At 55.3% G+C, this 23286-nt stretch overlaps 2 protein-coding genes across 7 annotated transcripts; one reads left to right on the forward strand and one right to left on the reverse strand.

Annotated features, from left to right (window-relative positions):
* Positions 1-329: 329 nt before the first annotated feature.
* GUCA1B (guanylate cyclase activator 1B) lies at positions 330-12222 on the forward strand. 6 transcript variants are annotated; one of them, XM_059701682.1, is made up of 5 exons: positions 345-1328; positions 7961-8113; positions 8806-8926; positions 9550-9712; positions 10914-12222. In XM_059701682.1, the coding sequence occupies exons 1-4, from the start codon at positions 1122-1124 to the stop codon at positions 9675-9677; spliced, it is 609 nt and encodes a 202-aa protein (XP_059557665.1). In that variant the 5' UTR covers positions 345-1121; the 3' UTR covers positions 9678-9712; positions 10914-12222. The 6 variants fall into 6 exon arrangements, with proteins under 6 accessions (XP_059557661.1, XP_059557667.1, XP_059557662.1 ...); XM_059701680.1 differs by lacking the exon at positions 10914-12222 and adding an exon at positions 10264-10707 and having other exon boundaries at positions 9550-9714; XM_059701683.1 differs by lacking the exon at positions 10914-12222 and adding an exon at positions 10264-10707 and having other exon boundaries at positions 354-1328; positions 7964-8113; positions 9550-9714.
* Positions 12223-13262: 1040 nt separating this feature from the next.
* GUCA1A (guanylate cyclase activator 1A) lies at positions 13263-18801 on the reverse strand. The gene is made up of 4 exons (XM_059701685.1): positions 18426-18801; positions 14166-14315; positions 13797-13890; positions 13263-13553 (listed from the first exon to the last, which is right to left on the reverse strand). Exons 1-4 carry the CDS (start codon positions 18624-18626, stop codon positions 13390-13392), a joined length of 609 nt encoding a protein of 202 aa, XP_059557668.1. The 5' UTR covers positions 18627-18801; the 3' UTR covers positions 13263-13389.
* Between the last annotated feature and the right edge of the window lie 4485 nt (positions 18802-23286).

Raw genomic sequence — 23286 nt, forward strand, 5'->3', positions numbered from 1 at the left:
GGAGGCAGGCGGTGCTGCCCCGAAGACGGGCGGTCACTGGAATCACTCCCCCTAAATTCTAGAAAAATCAGTGCTGCGGGTTTCCTGATTTCTTGGAGGTATCATTTTTTTAAATATATTTTTATTGATTTTTTACAGAGAGGAAGGGAGAGGGATAGAGAGCTAGAAACATTGATGAGAGAGAAACATCGATCAGTCGCCTCCTACACATCTCCTACTGGGGATGTGCCCGCAACCAAGGCACATGCCCTTGACCGGAATCAATCCCGGGACCCTTCAGTCCACAGGCCAACGCTCTATCCACTGAGCCAAACCGGTTAGGGCAAGGAGGTATCATTTTTTATATTGCATTAAAACAAGTATGAGTATATAATTGACTCAAAAACAAATGTGCATACACCTTTAGTATAAAAGTAAGAGACTTCAGCGATATCTTGAGCCGCGCTCCCAGATCCTCCTCACGCGGAGAGCAAGTAGCAAAGCCTCCAGGTCTTGGGTGAAGGGTGTTGGAGGGAAGCATTTGTACTTTAAACAGGAAAGTGGGGAACTTCCAAGACTCAAGGGGGTGACCTGTATGGTGCCGGGGACTGAGTTAGCTTCGGGCACAGCTGCTCACCTAGAGCCCTTCAAGTTGTAGGTGCTGCTGCTTCTCACTGGCAGCATGGAGGGGCTGAGCCCAGGAGCCCATGTCTCCCAGATGGGCCTCTCTGGGGCAGTGTGGTGCCCAACTAAAGGGACAAGGAGCGTGTGGGCCATGGAGGGTCTCAGCCTGTCTTCCCAACTGGTCTTCGCTCTACCCTCCCCTCAGTTCCCTCCCCTTCTCCCTCCGCAGAATCTCCTGGGTGGCTTAGCTGAGTGGTTGACAATAGGAAGAGGAGGGGTGCGGCTGGGGGAGCTTAGCAGGCTGGAGGGAATCTTCTAATGATCTTAGGACGCTTAGCTGGCCTGGTTCTGTCCCCCTTGTCACCTGCGCCCTATACCGCCCATCATGTTCAGTTGCCCGGGAGATGGTGAAGAGGCTGGCTAAGCTAAGGAAAGGGAGGGAGAGGGCCCTAACCTAAGACTCAACCAGCAGCAGCCGGAAGGAGACAGACCCTCGCTCCCTGCCGTTCCGGGCCAGGATGGGGCAGCAGTTCAGCTGGGAGGAGGCGGAGGCGGCGGGCGAGATGGACGTGGCGGAGCTCCAGGAGTGGTACAAGAAGTTCGTGGTGGAGTGCCCCAGCGGCACGCTCTTCATGCACGAGTTCAAGCGCTTCTTCAAGGTCACGGGCAATGAGGAGGCCACCCAGTATGTAGAGGGCATGTTTCGAGCCTTCGACAAGAACGGGGTAAGGCATCCTGAAGGGGGGACTGGTGGCCCGTCCACTTGGCCCATTTCTCATCCTGGACCTCAAGGAACAGCCTCGAGGGGGCTCCCAGTTCCCAGTCCTCCTGCTCTTCCTCTCTCCACTCCCCTCACCTTCTCTGTCTCACTCTTTCTCCGAAACTCTCCTCCTCCCTCTCCCATCATCCTGTGCCTTCCCATCTTCTCTCCCCTCCTCTCCATCTGCACTTTCATCTGACTGTCCCTCTCTCCACTCCTGAAGGTGGGCTGGGCAGCGGGCACACTGTCCAGTCCTCTCTCTGTTTACAGCCAGGGCTTCGCAGCCTGAGGGCCTGGTTTCCACCCCCACCCGAGCCCCTGTCACTCTAAAGATAAGGAGCAAAAGAGCTGCCCAAATGGGCCGGGCCGCGTTGGCACAGACCCAGAGCTCCTCCTCTGCTTCCGAGTCAGCAGCAAGCCCGGGAGGGCGTGAGCGGGTTGTTACTTCAGATTAAAGGATGAGAAAACGGGGGCAAAAGGAAGTGAATTCACCTGCCCACGATCATCTGCTCAGGGGTCCAGACTCCCAGACAAGTGTGCCTGCCTGGGAGGCAGTTTGTGTTTTATAAAGAGAGAAAATTATTTTTTAAAAAGCAGGTCCTATGTCACAAAACTTATTATCCTAAATGTGTCGATCTTCCTCTTATTCATCTAAAAATTCAATATAACAATTCAGGAGCCAAAAGAGATTATTTAGCCATGGGCATAATATAGCTGGGCCCCTTATACCCCATCTGGTCTTACAAATTAGCATATACATTCATCAATTTCTTTTTCCTTTCTTTATAACTTCTATTTTGATAGGATTTCAAATTTAAGAGCAAGTTGGAGACATTATGCCCTTTATCCCTAAGTATTTCTGTGTTTCTTCTAAAAATGAGGTCATTCTTTTAAATAAGCTAATACAATTATTAAAATCAGGAAATTTTGCACTAATATAATTCTATTATCTAATTAACAATCCATATTCAAATTTGGTCAATTTGTGCCGATAATGCCCTTCTATGCTTTTTTCCCTTTGGTGGTGGGGGGTGATCACTCATTGCATTTACTTGTCCTGTCTCCTTACCCTTTAATTTGGAGCCTTTAATTTCAGCTTTTCTCTGTCTTGTTGGACCCTGACATTTTATTTTATTTTATTTTATTTATTTATTTTTTTGACCCTGACATTTTAGATTCAGGTTGTGCACTTCCAGCAGAAGTGCTGCAGAAGTGGCCTTTGTCCTCAGTGCCCGACATCAGGGGGCAGGTGACGTTGGTCTGTCCCTTTCCTGGGGTTGCTGACTTCTCCATTTGGTTATGTGGTGCCTGCTGGGTTTCTCCAAGTTACTATTTTCCCTTTGTAATCAGTAAGCATCTTATAGAACAGTGATGGCGAACCTTTTGAGCTCGGCGTGTCAGCATTTTGAAAAACCCTAACTTAACTCTGGTGCCATGTCACATATAGAAATTTTTTGATATTTGCAACCATAGTAAAACAAAGACATATTTTTGATATTTACTTTATATATTTAAATGCCATTTAACAAAAATCAACCAAAAAAATGAGTTCGCGTGTCATAGGCTCGCCATCACTGTAAATATAGAGGGTGCTTAAGACAAAGCAAATACCCTGTTGCTCATCCAATTTTCACCGACTGGGTTGGGCATCCGCTGTTGGTTTTCTAACTCCACCGTCCCTTCTCGATGGACATTCCGCTGCAAGGAAGAGCTTTCCTAGGAGGTGCGCTAGGTGCCTCTCTCAGGGACTGAGCCTTCTTTCTCTCCTCTTCCCCCTTAGTCTCCAAGCCCACACCCAGCTCCACTTCCCAGCTTGGCACAATCTTTATATCAGGGAGTCTCATTTCTGGGAAATTGGTCTGAGATTTCTGGGGCAAATAAAATCAAAAGAGCTCATAGATCTAGGTCACACGTCAAACCCTGGGGTGACAGAAATGGGTGTGGTGGAGACCAGCAGGGATGACGCACTGGAATGAAGAAAAGGGTTGAAGCTCAAATGTCACTTGGGACCCTTACATAACATGCACTGGGGTCAGGGCTGGTGCACAGGTGCAGCCACTTCAGGGAGAAATGGGGCAGATAATCCCAGAGCGGTCACACACCTGTCACTTCTGCCCCTGCCGCTTGAGTAGACAGGTGTTTCCATCATCCTGGGCTTCTGGGGTGATTAAGGCTGACGAGGGGAGGGCGGGGCACAGGGGTGAGATTAGTCCCAGCAGGAAGCTTCCCAGAAAGGGCCCAGGGGTTCCGGTAGCCTCATCGGGGAGACCATTTGTCTGGAAGGGGCTCCTCTAGAACATGCCTCTTGTGGGCAAGAGGTTGGGGGAGGAAGGACATCTGCCCTCAAGGTTCTTCTGGCCGGTCTAATCGTCAAATAGACAGGAGACAGATTAGCAAGAGAAAATAAGCAAATTTAATTCCTCCTCCGGGAACCCCACATACAGGGGAGCCAGAGACCCCGCATGCATGGGCACGGGAGGTTCGGAGACAAAGGGGATGCGGGAACAAGACATCCTGAGCTGGGGATGAGCTAAGGTGCCTTGGGGGCTCACAGGGTCATTGCAGGGTAAGAAGACAGATGTTCAGGAAATCGCAATTCATCCGGCAGTATAGATAGCTCAGAAGAGGTTATCACTGGTAATCAATTATGGACAAGGCCCCAAATTCCAGTTCTTCTAGGTAGTCAAGGGAGGGACAGACATTTCTTTAGGGCCCACATGCAATGGATACTACTCAGCAATAAAAAGTTGCCTTCAACCCTAGCCGGGTTGGGTCAGTGGATAGAGCATCAGCCTGCAGGCCAAAGAGTCCCAGGTTCAATTCCAGGCAAGGGCATATACCTTGGTTGCATTCTCCTCCCTGCCTGGGCCCTGGTTGGGGCTCGTGCAGGAGGCAACCAATCAATGTGTTTCTCTCACATCGATGTTTCTCTCTGTCCTTCCCGCTCTCTTCCACTCTCTAAAAATCAATGGAAAAATATCCTCGGGTGGGGATTAAAAAAATAATAAATAAAATAAAAATAACTGGAATTATAAGAAAAAAAAAGTTGCCTTCAGCCCAGCTGGTGCGGGTCAGTAGTTGAGCATCCCCCTATGAGCCAGGAGGTCACGGTTTGATTCCGGTCAGGGCACATGCCTGGGTTGTGGGCTTGATGCCCAGTGTGGGGCGTGTAGGAAGCAGCCAATCAATGATTCTCTCTCATCATTGATGTTTCTCTCTCTCTCTCCTTCTCCCTTCCTCTCTGAAATCAATTTTTAAAAAAATGTATTTTTTAAAAAGCCAATCTTGAAGGATTGCATACTATATGATTCTAACTCTATACTGTTCCCAAAGTGACACTGCTATAGTGATGGGGAACAGATCAGTGTTTGCCAGATGTCACGATTGGGAGAAGAACATGACTATTAACAGGTAACAAGTCAGTTTGTGTCGAGAGTTACTCATATCTACGAATGTGATAAAAATTTCATAAAACTATACACCTACAGCCCGGCTGGTGTGGCTCAACTTGTTGAGCGGCAACCCACGAACCAGGAAGTCACAGCTCAATTCCTGGTCAGGACACATGCTTCAGTGATTCTCTCTCATCATTAATGTTTCTATCTCCCTCTCCCTTTCTCTCTCTGAAATCAATTTTAAAAAATACATATTTTTAAAAAAATTTTTGGAAATTAAAAACCCCCCAAACAAAAAATGATACACCTGCAAAAACAGTACACTAAAGATGAGTGGGGGGTGGGGACAAACAGCGACTGCTAAGGATCTGCCCCAAAGAAGCCACCGGAGATGTTAGAGAAATACGAGTGCACGCAGATGCTCATTGTGTGGTGTAAAGCATTGCACCCACGTTCAGAAAGAGGGGGTGTCCAGGGCACCTCAGAAAATGAAAGGTATGGTTTTAAATAATTCTGAAGAATGGGACATCTATAATAACAAAAGGGTAATATGCTCCTTAGACTGGACCTCCTTCCATATGACCTTCCGGATGAAACCGGGGTTGCGAGGGAAGCCGGGTCCCGGGTGCCAGAGGAAAGCTGGTGCCAGTAGCAGGGGGAAGGAAGGCCTACTCTTGCATGAAATTCATGCATCAGGCCTCTAGTTTTAAAATAAAAATCCAGGAACTGAAACTATACCTACAGTCTGATCTCAATTATGTAGTACACAGTGGGGGGAGGGAGGGCCAGAAGAACTATAGAAAAGATACAGCATAAACACTTCAGGTGCTGAGATGGGCTCCTTTTGTTTTCTTCTTGGTTGATCCAGAGGCTTTTATGCTGTTTTCCCCATTTCCTGGCGTGTTCTCCTGTTGCTCACCCAGGCACCCCCATCTGGGGCTGGGACTCTGGGTGGCCTGATCCAATGAGACAGAGGTGCTCTGGGCCAGCAGCACCATTTCTGATTACACAGTCATGGGAATGAGACACTCCTGGGGAGCTGATGACTCAGGTGTTTGATTTGGAGAGTGAGGTCCCCGCCCTGAAATACGCCCAGTGGAGCTCAGCCTGAGACCCACTGACCCGCTGCAGCCACCACCAGCAGCCCCTCCCCTCACACTCCTCCGGAGTCACAGCAGGTTCCCAGCCTGTTGCTCACTGCTGTTGGAATAATTGTTGCCGCCACATTTCTGCTGGGGGAAAGTTCAGTTTCCTGCTCAGAGTCACCTCGGAAGTGACCTGTGCCCTCCTCCTTCCGCTGGCCCCTTAGCACCTGAGCTCTGTCTCCCCCCTTCCTGGGTGGGGGTGGGGTGCAGGCCTATCCTTCAGTGTCAAGTCCACGTGGGCCTAGGTGAGCAGGGCTGCACGGCCTGTCCCCTTTCCCTCGGGCACCGAGTGAATGAAAGTGCAAAAGAAATTTTCAATGTGAGCACAGCTTTCTAATCTTTCAAAACTACCTTGGTCTCAAATTCACATTAAGTTGATCATTTGTTCATTGATTCATAAATATATTTTTTAAATATATTTTTATTGATTTCAGAGAGGAAGGGAGAGAGAGAAACATCAATGATGAGAGAGAATCATCGATTGGCTGCCTCCTGCATGCCCCCTACTGAGAACTGAGCCCACAACCCGGGCTTGTGCCCTTAGCCAGAATGGAACCTGGAACCCTTTAATCTGCAGGCCGACTCTCTATCCACTGACCCAAACCAGGTAGGGCAGTGGTTCTCAACCTTCCTAATGCCAGGACCCTTTAATACGGTTCCTCATGTTGTGGTCACCCCCAACCATAAAATTATTTTTGTTGCTACTTCATAACTGTAATTTTGCTACTGTTATGAATCGTAATGTAAATATCTGATATGCAGGATGTATTTTCATTGTTACAAATTGAATATGATTAAAGCATAGTGATGCCGAGGCTGGTTTGGCTCAGTGGATGGAGCGTCGGCCTGCGGACTGAAGGGTCCCAGGTTCGATTCCGGTCAAGGGCATGTACCTGGGTTGCAGGCATATCCCCAGTGGGAGATGTGCAGGAGGCAGCTGATCGATGTTTCTCTCTCATCGATGTTTCTGGCTCTCTGTCTCTCTCCCTTCCTCTCTGTAGAGAATCAATGGAATATATTAAGAAAAAAAAAAAAACAATATGTAATTATATATGTGTTTTCCGATGGTCTTAGGCAACCCCTGTGAAAGGGTCATTTGACCCCCCTCAAAGGGGTTGCGACCCACAGGTTGAGAACCACTGAGCTAGGGCATCCTATCTAATAATATGAGGAATATGCTAATTGACCCTCGCACTGTCGCAAAGATGGCAGCACCCACAGCCAATTAGGAGGGAATATGCTAATTGACTGTCCCGCCCTCAAAGATGGTGGCACCCACAGCCAATAAGGAGGGAATATGCTAATTGACTGTCCTGCCCTCAAAGATGGCGGCGCCCAGTCCCCTCAGCCCCTCAGCCACCCAGGGCTGCCCGAGGCTCAGGTAACCAGGGCCAGCTGAGGCTTGTGCTGCCGGCAGTGGCAGCAGCAGAGGCGTGATGGGGGCGTCGCCTTCCCCTGATCGCCCATTAGCCTCCCACCCCTGAGGGCTCCTGGATTGTGACAGGGGGCAGGCCAGGCTGAGGGACCCCCCCCCCCCCCGCCTTCCAGTGCATGAATTTTCATGCGCTGGGCCTCTAGTTTGTAAATATTTTTGAGATCCTGACTCTGCAGAAATGGCAATGTGCTAGGCATGGAAGAGAAACAAAAGCAATGTAACCCCTCTCTTTTTTCCAGGGCACACATTAGCTAGGGAACGAGGCTTACTTATGAAGCAATTGGTGCCAGTGCCAGAGTAAGTCCCAAACTGCACAGAACAGGAGGCAGGTGCTGTGAATGTGAGAGGAGGGAGGGGTCGCTGGCTGAAGTGGTCTGAGAAGGAAGGCTTCCTAGAGGAGGGGACCTTTGAGCTGAGCCTTGAAGAACAGGTAGGACGGGGTGATCATGGAGAGGAAAGGATGCCAGTGGAGAACAGCATGAGCAAAGGTGCAGAGGCCAAACGTATTGCAAGGACGAGGCAAAGCCCTGAGCTTGTGGCAGTGGAGGGCCCAGAGTAGGTGCCCACCTGTGCCCTGGAGGTGGGAGTGGACCAGGAAGGCTCACAGCTCCCACTCCCAAAGCAGGACAACACCATCGACTTCCTGGAGTACGTGGCAGCCCTGAACCTGGTGCTGAGGGGCACCCTGGAGCACAAGCTGAAGTGGACCTTCAAGATCTATGACAAGGACCGCAACGGCTGCATCGACCGCCCGGAGCTGCTCGACATTGTAGAGGTCAGTGTCTGCCCCCTGGTGGTCAGTGTGCATCATAGTGACCGGTCATTCCGCTCTTCGGTCGGTTTGCATATTACCCTTTTATCATATAGGATTCTCTTTTCCTCTCTGAATCTCCATTTTCCTCTGTAAAGTAGTGTCGAGATCATCACAGTGCCATCCACATCCCTCATTAGAGGGCTTTTGTTTTGTTTTTTTAAGACTTGTGTTTTGTGCTTTTGGAGTTTTTTGGTGTTTTGGTTTTTTTTTAATCCTCATGCTTTTATTGATTTTAGAGAGAGAGGAACAGAGAGAGGCAAGAGAGAGAAACGTTGATGTGAAAGTGAAACATGGATGTGCTGCTTCCCACACGTGCCCAGACTGGGTATCTAACCCACAACCTGGGCACGCGCCTGCCCTGTCACACCCGCCAGGGCTCATTAGAGGTTTTGGTTTCATCTTTGGGGCTCACCATGGAACCACAGGAGGCATCGGGGTGGGGCTGCATGTGCGGTCAGGATCCCCAGTTGCAAGTAGGCCAGTGGGACCCGGAGGCACATCAGTGTTGGTTTGGCCCTGGGTCCTGTCGGCCTCGGATGGACGCACAGCTGGGGGGCAGCGCTGGGGAAAGAAAGGGTGTGGGCACGTGGGGTGGGGGAGGGGCGGAGTTTGTCCGGCCGCCCACCCCCTTATGCCTCTGGCTTCCTCCACAGGCGATTTACAAGCTGAAGAAAGCCTGCAGGGGGGAGCGGGAAGCCGGGCAGCAAGGCCAGCTGCTCACGCCCGAGGAGGTCGTGGACCGGATCTTCCTCCTGGTGGATACGAACGGAGACGGTAGGAGGGGCAGAGGGGGTGGCCCACCCGTAGCGCCCCCACTTCCTGGCCGTGTGACCTGGGGAGACCCCTCCACCTCTCAACTGGTGTCCTCATCTGCGAGCTGGGTGTGCAGAGAACGCCAGGAAACAGCAAAGGGAGTCTCTAGCCCGTGACGTTTGTAAGAGCCATTAGAGCCATTAAACTCCTACCGAGTGGCTGGTGGAGGCTGGGCCAGAGAGAGGGTGGGAGCGTTGGAGACGGGCAGACGGGCAGACGATGGTACATGATCTCTCAGCCTGGTCTGGAAGCCGGTGATAATGGCTGAGAGGACTAAGTGGGTAATAAAGCCCAAGGCTGTGCAGGGAGGCAGTTGTTGGGAGCACGCCCAGAAGAGCCCTCCAGAGCATGCCCAGGGCTCCACGGGCAAAAGGAACACTGCAGTTCATTCGCGAGAAGCCCCTTTAGAAAGCCTGGAAGGCGCCAGGAGAAGCTGGAGAATCCCAGGCGCTGGGCTTAGGCTCCTGTGTGAGAGCTGCAGGCCCCTGGGGAGAAGACCTCTCCCCTGCCCCTCCTCCCTCCCCCCTCCCCCTGCCCCGTCTCTCCAGTCTTCCGCAGGCCCATCTCTCCCGCCCCTCTCTCAGGTCAGCTGTCTCTGAATGAGTTCATCGAAGGTGCCCGCCGGGACCAGTGGGTGATGAAGATGCTGCAGATGGACGTGAACCCCGGCGGCTGGATCTCCCAGCAGAGGCGGAGAAGTGCCATGTTCTGAGTCCACAGGCCCCGCCCAGACTCCAGGCCCAGCAGGTGTCGGGGCAGTAGGGGAGGGTAGGGGGGGGAAGGGGGGGCCTGGCTCAGCCCCCTCATGCCCACTCAGCCTACCCCCTTCAGCTGCTCCTGGGCTGGGCAATGATGAGGCTGCCACAACTCCTACAGGTTCTTAGCTGGAAGCAGGGCACATGGAGGGGTGGGGTCCCACAGGCCACACTAACAATGAGAATGCCTAGGAGGTAGGGCCTGAAAGTGTTGAGTCTGAAGAAAAGACGCATCTGCTGTGTGTGATGGGGGGGGGGGGCGGGTAATTACGTCCCCCCAGATCCTGAGACGTGTTCACAGAGGGCGCTCACCTCCTCCCCAGTTGCCCCCACCTGGCTGCCGGCGGGGAAACTGGCGAGGCAGGCTGGGCTCTCCCGCCCTCAGATGGTCAGCCACGCTGCTCCCCCAGCCCCCGCTGCTCCCCCAGCCCCCGCTGCACCCCGCCCCTCTGCTCCCCTCCCTACCCCTGGTCCCCACGCTTGCCTCTCCACTGCCCTCCCCAGCATGGCCCTCCCAGGATTCCCACGATTCCCAGCCACAAGCCCAGCATGTCTCCTTCCCTGTCTCTGGGGAGAACTGGGGGCCTGACGACCTGGGTTCCAGGTCAGGCTTTGCCTCCACCTGCTATGTGACCCCGACGGCCACTCTCCTCCGACCTCGGTTACCTGGTCTGCCCCGTGAGCGGGGCTGGACTAGACCAGCAGTTTTCAGATGATGATTCTTTAGATTTTGAATTATTTTTGTTATACAAATTCTGTGCACAACCCCGATGTAGAAACTAGATTAAAAGGGAGGCGCTCTAGTTGAAGGGAGCTGAGCGACTCAGACCCCTCCCCCCGCTGGAGCCAGAGGCACCTCTGAGAACTCGAGGCTGGTCGTGTTACCCAGCGTTACCCACCTAGAGCGGGACCTGGAGACACGCTTGCTTTACCGTGAAGAGGCATGTCTTTATGCTGATGCACGAAAAATAAAGCCAACCTGCTGAACCTGTGGTTTCGTAGGTCTGCTATTCATATAAAGGCTCCTATAGAAATAAATTTTAGGTGAAAATGGCTGATTTAAAAAAAATTAATAATCCAGGTGGGACACAGATAGGCCCCAAATCATGAAGGTGGTGTGTGGATGACGATGGGAAACGTGCTTATTCTGTCCAGATACCCTCCCAGCTCTGACCTTCAGGGTTTCCCAACAGGCAGCCACCAGAGAACGGAAGAGCCAGCTCCCTGTGTTTCCAGGCTGCCCTGCATTGACCTTCACCATCCCTCCACGTCCGAGCTCAGGCCCTGGCTGGCTTCCAAGGGATGGACAGGATGGGTGTGAGCAAAATGCACCCTCTCACCCCGCCCAGGGGGGCTCTGCAACCAGGGGCTTCACTCCCCGCTCCCCCTTTTCTCCCTCCCGCCACATTTTTATTAACTCCATGCATGCACCACCACCACCCCCACACACACACACCCAGCGAAGTGAAGACTCAAAGTCCAGAAGAGAGAGCATCTTGAAAATGGGCACAACTGCCTCAGCCTGTCTCTCCCAGGTCCTCGGACAGGTTTTCCTAAAGTTGGGGTGCGCACAGAATGGGCAGGAGGCCCACCCGGAACAGGTTGCCCTACTTCCCAACTGATGCCAGGTGTCCTGCAGCTGGAGAGGCTGACGGGAGGCCAGGGATGGCCCGGCGCCTCAGTGAGTCACAGAGCTGTGGGGCCCAGGCCGCAGGCACCGCATGGCACCAAGTAGCCAGCAAGGGAGAAGGAGGCTTGCACAGTCACTTCTGAATAAATACGGATTTCCTCTGGATAATCAAGGACTTTCTATAATACCACCTCACCCTCCTTCACTGCTTTGGCCAAGATCCGACTCAAGCATCCCTTCCCACGGGGTGTGAACGTGTGCACGTGTGGCTGTCATTTGGTCATGATTCGGATCTGCACTCGCATCCAAACACTCCATCCTCATCTCCTTGGTAGCACTGTAACCTCTTGAAGGAGGTGTCCCCCTACGCCCCACAACTGGGGCTCCTTGGAGGTGCTCCCTAAAAATGGATATGATGACCCCTTATTGTTTCAAATTTGGTAAAATGTAAATCCTAAGAGACACCCCCAATTTACACCTAAAAAAACTCCTCCCCATATCACACAGCCCCCACACGGGACACAAACACATCACACAGCATGCACCCTCCAACCTCTGCCACACATCACCTTCTCCACATGCAACCCCAACTCCTCTTTCACGTTCAAATTCAAGGACCACCTCTGTGAGGCTGTCTCTGAGTCCAATTCACTCCGTTTCCTATGCCCCTGCAGGAGTCCATTCATAGCTTCCCTTAGCATATCTATACTAACAAAAGGGTAATATGCTAATTAGACCAGGTCGACTGGCCATCTTCTGGATGTCCGACCTCCTTCTGGCCAAAGCCATCTTGGTGGGGACCAAGGCAGAGTCCATTAGGGGCGATCAGGCCAGCAGGGGAGGGCAATTGGGAGCAGCCAGGCCGGCAGGGGAGGGCAGTTAGGGGTGAGATCAGGCCGGCAGGGGAGGGCAGTTGGGGACGAGATCAGGCTGGCAGGGGAGGGAAGTTGGGGGCAATCGGGCCAGCAGGGGAACAGTTAGGCGTCAATCAGGCTGGCAGGGGAGTGGTTAGGGGGTGATCAGGCTGGCAGGCAGGGGACTGGTTGGGAGCCAGCAGTCCCAGATCAGATCGGGCCTAAACCAGCAGTTGGACATCTCCCAAGGGGTCCCAGATTGGAGAGGGTGCAGGCTGGGCTGAGGGACAACACCCCCCAGTGCACAAATTTCATGCACCGGGCCTCTAGTCATAATAATAAAAGGCTAATATGCAAATGGTCGTCACATCATGATGTATAACAACCAATCAGCAGGGATCTGAGGCTGCGTGGTGCCTGGCCAGGGCGGGGTACCTGAGGCTGTGCCCCCGCCTGGCAGGGCTTGACGGGAGTGGGGCCGGCCAGGTCTGGGTCTCCTGTGATTTTGAAGCACATGTGGGTGGGCAGGGCCTTGACTCTGGGCTCCGCGGCGCGCCCCAGACTCTGACAGGAGGGAGATTTCCATATACATTTTACTAATTGTCTTTCATCTCTGACACTTCCATTATAGAGAAAGGGCAAATAGCAATATTAAAATATTTCCTGTAATTAATTCCCTTTTAATGTGAATGAATTTCATGCAGCGGGCCACTGGTTTTATTATAACGAACTTAGCCTGTGAGTTCCTTGAAGATGAGGAGGCTCCTCTTCCCTGCACATCTAACATCTAGCCTTAGTACATAGTAGGTGTTCAATAAATGCTTGTTGAGTGGGAGGGGCAAATCCATGCCAAGCACAGGCGAGGGCTCGATGGTCCTGGGGCTCCTTGCAGCACCAGAAGCTCAGGGGGGAAGCTGGCGGGGGGAGGGGGGGGTGCCAGACAGGCAGAGGGCTGCCGAGTGCCCCCAGCAGGAAGAGTCACCACCAGCTGAGTCACACAGAGGCTCAGCAACTGTGCTTCACCGTCCCCACCTCTGGACCCCCACCCTGGCCCTGCCCTGCCACCGTGCAGCCCAGCGCGGGAGCTGAGCCCTGAGTTCGGTAGACTATCTAGGGTAAAAGCGACAATGGCGACACCAGCACCGCCACACACCCCGCCCAAGGCAGAAGCATCTGGGGGGCGGCTCAGCCGGCCGCCTCAGCCGCCCCGCCCCCGGCCCCCTCCTGGTCCTGCTCCCCGTTCTGGAGCCGGCGCACGATGCTGGTGAGGTCCAGGCTCCGCGTCAGCGTGTCCAGGAGCATCCGGTCCTTCTGGACGCCCTCCATGAACTCCTCCAGGGACAGCTCCCCTGGTGGCCAGAAAGGGAGTCACGGGGAGGAGGGGTCGTCTCCTTGGCCGCATTGCACCAGGGCCCAGAGATGGAGTCTTTCGAGGGGCACAAGGCCACTGCTGGGGACGCAGCTGTGAGGGGGGCAGGCAAAGGAGCCAGAGAGCAAGGTCTGGTCCAGGAATCCCTCACACCCGGGTCTGTGGCTGGGACCCTACGTCCTGGGGACCCCTCCCCGGGGGACCCCTGCCCCGGCCTCCTCACCGTCCCCGTTGACATCGATCCTGGAGAACACCGTGTCGGTGAACTCCTCGGCACTCATAGTCGAGTCGCTGCAGGGGTTAATGGCTCGGATGGCCTGGGGGGAGGAAGAAGTGAGAGGGCCCCTCCGGACTCAGCCTCGCTGGTGGGGGGGCTGCAGTGGGGAGCGGAGGCAGAGCTGGGACTCAAGAGCTAGTCAGTCTCTTGGGACAGAGGAGGAAACTGAGGCTCAGAGAGGGGAAGGAACGTGAGGGTCAGAGCTGCCACCGGGACCCTCCCGTCCATCCTGTCCCCGGCAAGGATGCCGGCTCTGCCCACTGAAGACCCAAACCCCCTCTACGCCCCAGGCCGGCCCTCTGCACCTGGAGTTACCCGGATGATGGTGAGCAGCTCGTCGCGGTCGATGCATCCGTTGCCATCCACGTCGTAGAGCTTGAAGTACCAGCGCAGCTTCTGTTCCACCTTCCCCTTGAGGACCAGGCTGAGCGCCGCCACGTACTCCATGAAGTCGATGTAGCCGTCCTGGGCGGGGGAGGCCGCCTTGAGCCCTCGCCCACCCCTCCCGAGACCCTCCCCCGTGGTGCCCACCCCAGCTGTCCTGGCCGCCCAGAGCCCGCCGGCCTGCCCCAGAGGCCTTGGTCCACTCTGACAAGCTCCCCCGGCTGGGCTGCGAGTGGCACTGGGTTGCAGCTGTCCCTGCTGCTTCCCTGTGCTTCTCAGACTCCAGCCCTTCCGGCGGCTTGTGGGTGGGAGAAGAGACATGAATTCCCAGGGGCGGGTGGGGGCTGGGTGAGCTTTTCCCAGCTCGGTGAGGGCAGGAGGTAGATGTGGAGGCAAAGGTTCAAACCTCGCTTTTTCCTTCTGTGAGAATCCTGAGGGTGTGGGATCGTCGTGGGGTTACAGGAGTACATGTACAGACACTCACACGCCTGGCACGGAGTGAGCGCTCAGGGAATGCTAGCTGTCATTATCACCGCTGCTATAAAGAGACCGCCGTGCTGTCAGGAGGTGTGTCCGGCAGCAACACATCCGACAGGGCGTTGTGGGGTCACAGGACAGCAGCACCCACTCTGCTGGGCCCAGGGCAGGGGGTTGGGGGGGGGGGGCTTGGGTGGCTTCCTGAGGGAGCCGAGGCCCTCATCGGCTCTTGGAGAGGTTGGCCATGGGGGGAGGGGGTGGCACAGACATTCCTGCAGGACATTTCTTTAGGGTCCCCCGAGTGTTCACCTGCTGACCATCTGCGGGTCCTGCCAGTCCTACCAAGTTCTCTGTCCCCCTCCCCCCAAACCACGTGAGGCTGCGCCCGGTATGGGCGGGAGCACTGGGTCAGAGCACATGGACTAGGGGTCCAGCCCCCACTCCTCCGCGCACAGCCAGGACCCGGGGTCCAGCCCCCACTCCTCCGCGCACAGCCAGGACTGGGGACCAGGCAGTCGCTGAGCAGCATGAGGAACTCTTTCACAGGCAGAGCTGCCTCGCTGGGTGATGAGCTCCCTGCCACTGGCGTGCGCAAGCAGAAGCTAGAGCAGTTACTAGGATGTGGCAGGAGCTGGGCCAGGCGGCCTCTGAGACCGGGCTGTGTGCTGGCCTTTGGCCGCAGGCGAGGCCTCAGCCACGGTGAGCCCGCAGCGAGGGCTGTGATCGCCGTGAACATCCGCGTGCTGCCCGTGTCCCAGGGCATTCGCACACGCCTTAGCCCTGGGGTGCTCCCCACCCGCCTCCCAGGACCGCTGTGGAGCGAGCCGGAGGCTCAGAAACAGCTGACGAGGCTTTCTCTGCGGGGACTCGGGGTGAGGCTGCCTTCGCTTTTCGCTTTTACCTCTCTGTGTTGTTGGCCTCTTTACAACGTGCTGTATGACTTGTGCAATTTGCTGTTGTTTAATGGCTACAGAGGATGGATGGAGGATCAATGGAAAGATACGGGCTTTGCTTTCAGATGCCCTACCCGCGCGGTGGGAGAGGGGCGACCTCCGACGAGCACAGCACGCGGCCGCCTGGAGGCGCAGGGTCCCCGCTCTGAGGTGGCGGTGGCGGTGTGCGCCCCCAGACGCTGCGGTGGCTGAATCAGAATGACAGCCAACAAGCCCGCTGCTTCTTAGCGCTTCCTGCGCTGAGCGTTTCACTCGTTTCGCTCATTCAGCCTCACAACCGCTCCCCGGAGCTGGGAGTTTTGTCCCCATTTTCAGCTGAGAAAGCTGAGGCTGAGAGGTTAGGCTGCGCAGCCAGCGGGTGACAAGCGCTTGCCTGGAACCTGGGCCTCCTCAGTCCCACCCCGCGCTCAGGTGCGGGGATGGAAAGTTCACACAGGTGTGGACGCACCGGGGTGACTGCCGGGCCCAGCCAAGCCCTCCAAAAACTTTGAAACAAGCAAAGCCTATGTCTGTCCCCCGGGCCACACTCCCACTCATCTGCTATACCCCCAGCCCTGCTCTCCCAGCACAGCACCCTCCCCTGACTCAGGGGCCGGCAGACACTTTCTGTAAAGGGCCCGACGGCAAATATTTCCGTTTTGACAAAAGGTAACCGTGTGGGTGTGGTGTGTTCATCTGTAAATGTAGGCCCACGAGCCATGCTTGCACACCCAGCTCTAACTCCCCTCTGTATCAGTGTCCTAGCCAACCTGCTAGCCTGCTCTGTACTTGGGACAATGGGACTCAGACCATTGGGGCTCATGATGCACTTGGGATGTTACAAGATGCTCTTCACGGAAATAGCTATGTTTTGAAATGAATGTTAGTGTGAAATATAAAACTAGCCATGAACTCGTGAGTTCGCATACATCCCTTCACTCAGATAACAAATCCCTACTAAGCACCCACTGCGCCCCAGGCACTGGTTTTAAACACTCCCTGCCCTCACGGGGCTCACATTCCAGCCGGGAGACGGACATAAGCGGAGTGGCTAAATGCTGCTCAATATCATGCGTTAGAAGACAAGACGTGCTCTGGGGCAGGACTGGGAAATGCAGGGGTGGGGCTGCTCCCAGTAAAATAGGGTTTGAAGCAGGAGGTCAGGGCAGGAGACATCTGAGCAGAGACTGGTCACAGGGGAAGGTGTGAGCCAAGCAGCACCAAAGCCCTAAAGTCGGGGGGGGGGGGTGTGTGTGGCATAATCGAGGAGTCCGGTTTGGGGACAGACCAGGTGGTGGTTGCATGTGACAGGAATTAAAGAGAGGGCATATGCATGACTCGGGTTGGCGGGTTGCCCTGCCTGGTGTCGTAGGTGGGATTTGAGAGGGTCCTGTGGAGACATGTCTTACCCCAGCGGATTTCCTTAGTACGTGGGGAGCTGAGCTATTTGGGGGGCACTGCGTGTGGGTACTGAGGCTCTTCCCCGCCTGCTCAGGAATCACGGCTGCTTCTGGGAGAGTTGGGAGGCCCAGCGTCCTGATGCCACCCCTCAGGTCTCCATGCCCCAGGCTCCCGAACTCTGCTCCCTGCGCCCCCTTCAGGAAAGCCCTCATGATGCTGCCCTTGAGGCTGGGACTCAAAGCTCATAATCTGCTTTGGCCCCTTGACCCCAAATATTAGCGAGTTTTAAATAGCTCTGAGCCCAGCTTTCCCTAGAAGCCCCGCCTACAATGGTGTTTGTCTCTCTGGGTGGTGAGAGGAGCTGGGAGAGCTCCGGGCAGCCTCTCCCCAGCGTGCGGTGGACACACGGCAGGGCATCCTCACATCTCACCTTTCGAGCGAGCGCCAGCCGGGTGGGGACCAGCCAGGGTGGGAAGACCAGCTCTGGGTTCTCCCACCACCACATCCTGACTGAATTGCTCCAAATAAGTGCAAGATTTGCTATTAAAAACTAACAAACATCCTAACTAACGCTCCGACGTCCGTCCGTGGCAGATACAGGTGACTAAGCTGAGGCTGAGGGGCAGAGAATGGATTCAAGGTCACCCAACTGATGAAAACTAGGGGCCCAAACTCATGGTGCCTCACTCCTTTGTCAGTGTGCCCTCTAGCTTATCCGGAAGGCTTCACCCAATGCGTCCAGGTGGTTCCTTGAGGAGACGTCCAAGTTGACCCACTTGAGAAAGGTGAACTGAGGTCACTGGGCATTTTGGAGTTGGAGTGGCCTGGATTCCCCAGTGGCCAGCAACCCTAGTGTCCACAGATCATCACAGGTGACCCCAGTAACCTGGGCCTGCCCACCCCAGACCAGCCGGGGGTTGGAACCACCTCACCCTGCTCTCCACTCCCCGCCCCTCCTTCTGCAACCTTGTGAGCTTCTGCGCAAAATCACCGCATGCGGCATCTAGCACTTAGTAGGTGCTCAGTGACTGTCTGGGAAGCATTCACACTTGTTCTGGAGTAAATCCGAATGTGCATGTGGGAGGCAAAGGGAGCCATTCAGCTCAGTCTGCGAGGACCCTAACCTGGGACCTCGCTGCCTTCCCCTGGGAACCCAGGGCAGGGGTGGCCCGCGTCCTTCCGCACCCAGTGCCTGCCTCTCAGTAGGTGCTCAGTGGGTGTGAGACCAATGTCCCTAACGTGGGCATTCAACCTCCTAGGTAAACAAAGCCCTGTATCAGTGAAGCCCTCCTCAGCAGACCCTGCTGTTCTCACATGTGCCCCCTGCCCCCAACGCTGATTGGGGCTCCCCCCATCACCCCGCCCCCAAGCGCCTGCTCACTTTGTTGAAGTCAAAGGTCTCAAACATCTGCTCCACATACTGGCTGGTCGCCGGGCTCAGGTTCTTGAGGCCGAAGAATTGGCGGAACTCGTAGAGGGTGAGCTGGCCCGAGGGGCACTCGGTCATGAACTTCTTGTACCACTGGTGGCACTCGGTGCTGCTCAGCTCTTCCACCGACTTACCCTCCATCACGTTGCCCATCGTCCAGGCCTGCGGAGGCGGACGCCTGAGACGGACCAGCCCTGTGCCCCACTCGCCCTGTGCAGGGCGGCTTGGCTTTTCAGAACTGGGCCCTCCTGGCTCACAGGCTGAGTGCTGAAGATCTGAGCAAGGAAGGAGCTGATGAGCCGGTTCAGGGAAATGTCGGGAAGAGGTGAGCAAGAGAGCGAAGGTAATGGGGCTGAGCAAGCCCACACCCAATCCAGGAGATGCCAGAGAACCGGTTACAAGCCCCCACGAAGTCCTTGCCGGCTGCCCCCGGGGGAGAGGAGTGAAAATAGAACAGGCCTTGGAGGAGGGAGGCCCAGGATTACAGCCTTGAGCTGGAGATGAGAGGATTTCCTTACCCAGTGGGCAGTCTCCTTATCCCTTCTTACAGGACAGAGGGGTGCCAGCCGGGAGCTGTTCTGATCCTGTGACCTCCACTCCCTTCCCGTCCTCTTTTGAGTGGGCTCCTCCCTCGGACACGGAGTGGAGGTACATTGAAATAGAGCGGTTCCCCTTCCAGAGCTGGGCCCGCCGGGGGCTCTTGACAGGGCTGCTGCGTACAGTTATCAGGCTGTGCACTGTGCTTGGCCCCCACAACTGAGGGGTTCCAGTCCTTTCATTGATAGCTCACGTGTAAGAGCACTTGGGTGATGCAGTGCGGCTTCCAAGACGAGTCGGAAGCAGCCAGTGGAGGGAACGCCCTCCTACAAAACCCTGCACACGCGTTTATGGCCATGCACACACACTCACCGCTCCTGTCCTGGCCACACTGTCATGTTCCCGGACGCTGCATCTTCCCATCCTGGGAGGCTCGAATTCAGCCCTGCATCTGACTCTGAGCCCGACACCATCACCTCCCAGTGGCCTGGGGAGTGTGTGTGTGTGTGAGCGAGAGGCGGGCACACACATGCGTGGGTGAGCTGCTACCTGCTGGTCCTGGGAAGCTCCCAGGCCAACCGCAGGGCCCGTCTGTGCAGCAACAGCTTCTCTGACCCTAGTGGGATGTTCTCTGGCCATAGACTAACAGGGTTCATTGTGGAGCCAGCACCCAGGTGCGCTTAAGCTGGATGCTACCAGGAAAGTCCGGCTCTGCCCCTCCCCGACTTGCCCCTCCTCTACGCGGGGACCATGCCTGTCCCCTACCTCAGCCAGAGGGAACCAGCACCCACATTCCTGCTTTCCCAGCAGCACTTGGACCGTGTCCAGGTTGTGCCTGGTAACTAGCACAGAAGTGTTTTTTACACGTGAGGAAGGGGTGCCTTGTGGGGGTGGTTTGTTACCTCAGCTAATCTACCCTCTCCTGACTGATACAACAAAGACTGTCATTTTAAATACTGCACAGGCCAGCCAGTGTGGCTCAGTGGTTGAATGTCAACCTATGAACCAGGAGGTCACAGTTCTATTCCGGGTCAGGGCACATGCCCAAGATGCGGGCTCGATCCCCAGTGTGGGGCGTGCAGGAGGCAGGCGATCAATGTTTCTCTCTCATCATTGATGTTTCTATCTCTCTTTCCTTCTCCCTTCCTCACTGAAATTAATAAAAATATATTTTTAAATAAAGAAAGAAATACTGCTCAAATGTCACGAGTCTTTCCAGCAGCGCCAGGCCTGCCGAGCTCCTCTGGGGACCCCCAGCTGCGTGCCTGGCCCTCCCACACTGCCAGGCTGCCAGGAGAGGATCCTTTATTCCAGGTGCAAAGCACTGTTTCTTCAGAGTGAAGGAAGGTTTTTATATTCACGTGTATGTATGTAAATGCACTTACATGCACATAAATGTATAACTATGTAATGACATCAGTATACTTACATGCGAATTCAGTTATATAAGTGCAATCTATGTTACATATAACATATATTATATATCAGAGTACATGCATAATATCTCCGAATTGTCCAGGTGATGCTATAGTAACAACCGCGCTACAACCTCAGTGGCTGAAAGCATCACAACTTTATTTCTTGCTCACCCTACTTGCCGGGTGACCTTGAGCAAATGCCTTAACCACCCTGGGCCTCAGTGTCATTCTTAAAATGGAGATAAGGGTGCCCACCTCACGGGGCTGGTAAGGGGATGGAGTGAATTAAAATTAATGAGTGACAAGCATTTAGAACCGGGTCTGACAAAGAGTAAGGGCCCCATATTGGCGGTCGCTGTATTATTTCGTATCTGTTACGGGGGTGGCGTGCTGTTGACTCAGGATCTAGGTGCAGTGACATTGCATCTTGGGCACAGCAGTGTCCCTGGATGACAGCCAACCTGGTCTCTGTCCCTTTAATCCCATCAACCATGGTCCTGCGCCGTGTGTGGGGGACAGACATCTGCCTGCGGTCGGGCTCCGGAGAAGGTAGGGGCCTCACTAAAACCTCATTCGATTCCGCCCTGTTCCCCCCTCCCGCCCCCTCCCTGCCTCTCCCACAAGAAGCTGGAAAAGAGAATTGTTTTCTTAGCCTCTTTGGCAGCTCACGTGGCCACAGGACGTGGTTCAGCCAAAGGAATGTAAGGGAAGGTCTGCCATGGTTTTCTGGGGAAACGTGACTTTCTTGATAAGAAGTGGTAACGAAGCAGCTGGTGCTGCCTGCCCTCCCCCTACTTTTGGCCTGAATGTGAGTGCGATGCCCGGACCGCAGCCGCCTTCTTGGGACCCTGAGGCTGTAAGCAGAGGGAAAGGCCATGAAACCCAGAGATGTCAACCTTCGCTGGTGAGCGGCTGAGCCCACGGCCATACCACTGCCTCTGCACAGTTCTGGCTGTGTTTGGAAAGGAACCCCCTCTTCGTTTAAACAAAAACAAACTCGAACCCTCCGAGGCAGCGTGAGAATGAAAGCACCAGGAAGATGGCAGTTTGCATGCAGTTTTGTGTACGAATGTCAGGCTGTGGCTCCTGGGAACGGACAGAAGGGAGGGCCAGGGGCCTGCAGGTCAGCTCAGGGGTGCGCCCAGCTCTGTCCACGACCGGCAGTCACCACCTTCCCACCGCAGGACACCCACTGTCGGCATCCACAGGCTGTGCCCTCTGCCAGGGCAAGGAAAGGGGTCTCGAGGGTGGGGACCTGTGCCCCAGCCCAGCAGCCCTTCCTCAGGTGAACACCCCCTTTCAGCAGCTCAGGACGCGTAGGAACCAGCAGAGCAAGACCCTGGCACCTGGAGCGGGCTCTCCCTTCTCCACCAAGAAGCTTCAGGTAGAATGTGCCAAAGCGCTCCCGGCAAACCAGAGACTGGAGGGCTGCTTCGCTGCCCCTGCCTCCTGGGGCATCTGCCAGGTATTACAGCTTCTCCCTCCTCAGTGGCCCCTCTCAGTCCCACTCTCCTTTCCCCCCAAAGACACGGACGCCAAGTCAGGAAGGCCTGGCACTCATTCACGGGCCCCAGGAGAGGGAGTGCAGGAAGAGAGGCCTCATGGCTTCCCAGGAGGCTTTGTCTGCAGGAATCCCCCCGGGACAGAGGCCATACCAGAGGGGCAGGACCCACCTGGCAGAATGGCGCCAAGGAGGGACAGGTGGGCAGTGCCGGAGGGGAAGCCAGGCCGGGAAGAGACTGGAGGGGCCGCAAACCCGGGCCTGACGATCCCCCTCCCAGGCTGCCGGCCCGCCCACTCGCCTCCCACACGGAAACACAGCAGAACCCGGAGCACCAGCTCTGCCTCCTGGGACCATCCACCCTCCAAGACTCACTGGGACCCTGGCCGATTCTTCAAAAGGTTCCTGGCACCTTCGTGGAGGCTGCTCTACCAAGGTGAACCTCCAGGGGGAGACCATTCTCCAGGGGACGGAGGCGGCGTCTGTTAAGGGAGTGAAGATGCTGGCCTCGCCCCCATGGCTGTCGGGTCTGGGCGGACAGAGACGGTTCTTGTTCATCTTTGTGGCCTGGGGACCCAGGTGGCACCAGGTGTTCAGCAGGTGGACGGTCGAGTGGCTGGAGGCTGAAGACTAACTTGTATTTATCTCTGCTTCGTTTCCAAATCCCACTACAATGGCAATAAATGCATTTTTGCCCGGCCGGCATGGCTCAATGGTTGAGCGTTGACCTATGAACCAGGAGGTCACAGTTCGATTCCTGGTCAGGGCACATGCCCGGTTGCAGGCTCAGTCCCCAGTAAAAATAATAATAAGTGCATTTTTTTAAAGCTACACACCCACGGGGGATGGGGGGGGGGGAGGAAGACAGCGATTAGAGGCTCTAATAAAATTGTGGAAAACAGGAGGCAGGTGGACAAGCGGTAACTGATCAGAAAGTTGAGACTTAAATGCTCTCAAGGAGCAGAGGACGCGGAGGTTGGCACAGTCACAAAGCCCATCCCTGCCTCAGGAGGCTCAGGAGGGGGTGCAGAAGGTGCCCCGAAGGCTGGGGTGCAGGACCTGGGGCGGATATTAGAGGACAGGAGGGAAGTTAGTGGAAGGAGCCATGGCCTCCCCGATGCCCTCCGCCAGGCGGCAGAGCAGGCATCTGCCCCGCCTGACCCCGGCCAAAGGTTATGCTCAGGAAGAGAGAGGGCTGTTCTGAAAACTGGGGCGTTAAGGGAAGAGCCAGACACACCCCTCTCCAGCTCCTTCCCATGCTGGCTCCCCAAACACCCACAAGCAGGCAGGAGAGACCTGGTACAGACGCCAAAGGGCCTGCTTGCAGCCCGGACCACCAGACAGCCGAGGAACCCCC

Source organism: Myotis daubentonii, chromosome 6 (assembly GCF_963259705.1).
Source record: "Myotis daubentonii chromosome 6, mMyoDau2.1, whole genome shotgun sequence".
NCBI classification, from domain to species: Eukaryota; Metazoa; Chordata; class Mammalia; order Chiroptera; family Vespertilionidae; genus Myotis; species Myotis daubentonii.

Coding starts and splice junctions, on each gene's coding strand:
- GUCA1B (XM_059701678.1), top strand. CDS start 1,122: ATGGGGCAGCAGTTCAGCTGGGAGGAGGCGGAGGCGGCGGGCGAGATG. Junction 1,329..7,960: donor GAGCCTTCGACAAGAACGGG/GTAAGGCATCCT, acceptor CCACTCCCAAAG/CAGGACAACACCATCGACTT. Junction 8,114..8,805: donor AGCTGCTCGACATTGTAGAG/GTCAGTGTCTGC, acceptor CTTCCTCCACAG/GCGATTTACAAGCTGAAGAA.
- GUCA1A (XM_059701685.1), bottom strand. CDS start 18,626: ATGGGCAACGTGATGGAGGGTAAGTCGGTGGAAGAGCTGAGCAGCACC. Junction 14,316..18,425: donor AGACCTTTGACTTCAACAAA/GTGAGCAGGCGC, acceptor TCCCCCGCCCAG/GACGGCTACATCGACTTCAT. Junction 13,554..13,796: donor GATCGATGTCAACGGGGACG/GTGAGGAGGCCG, acceptor TCTGGCCACCAG/GGGAGCTGTCCCTGGAGGAG.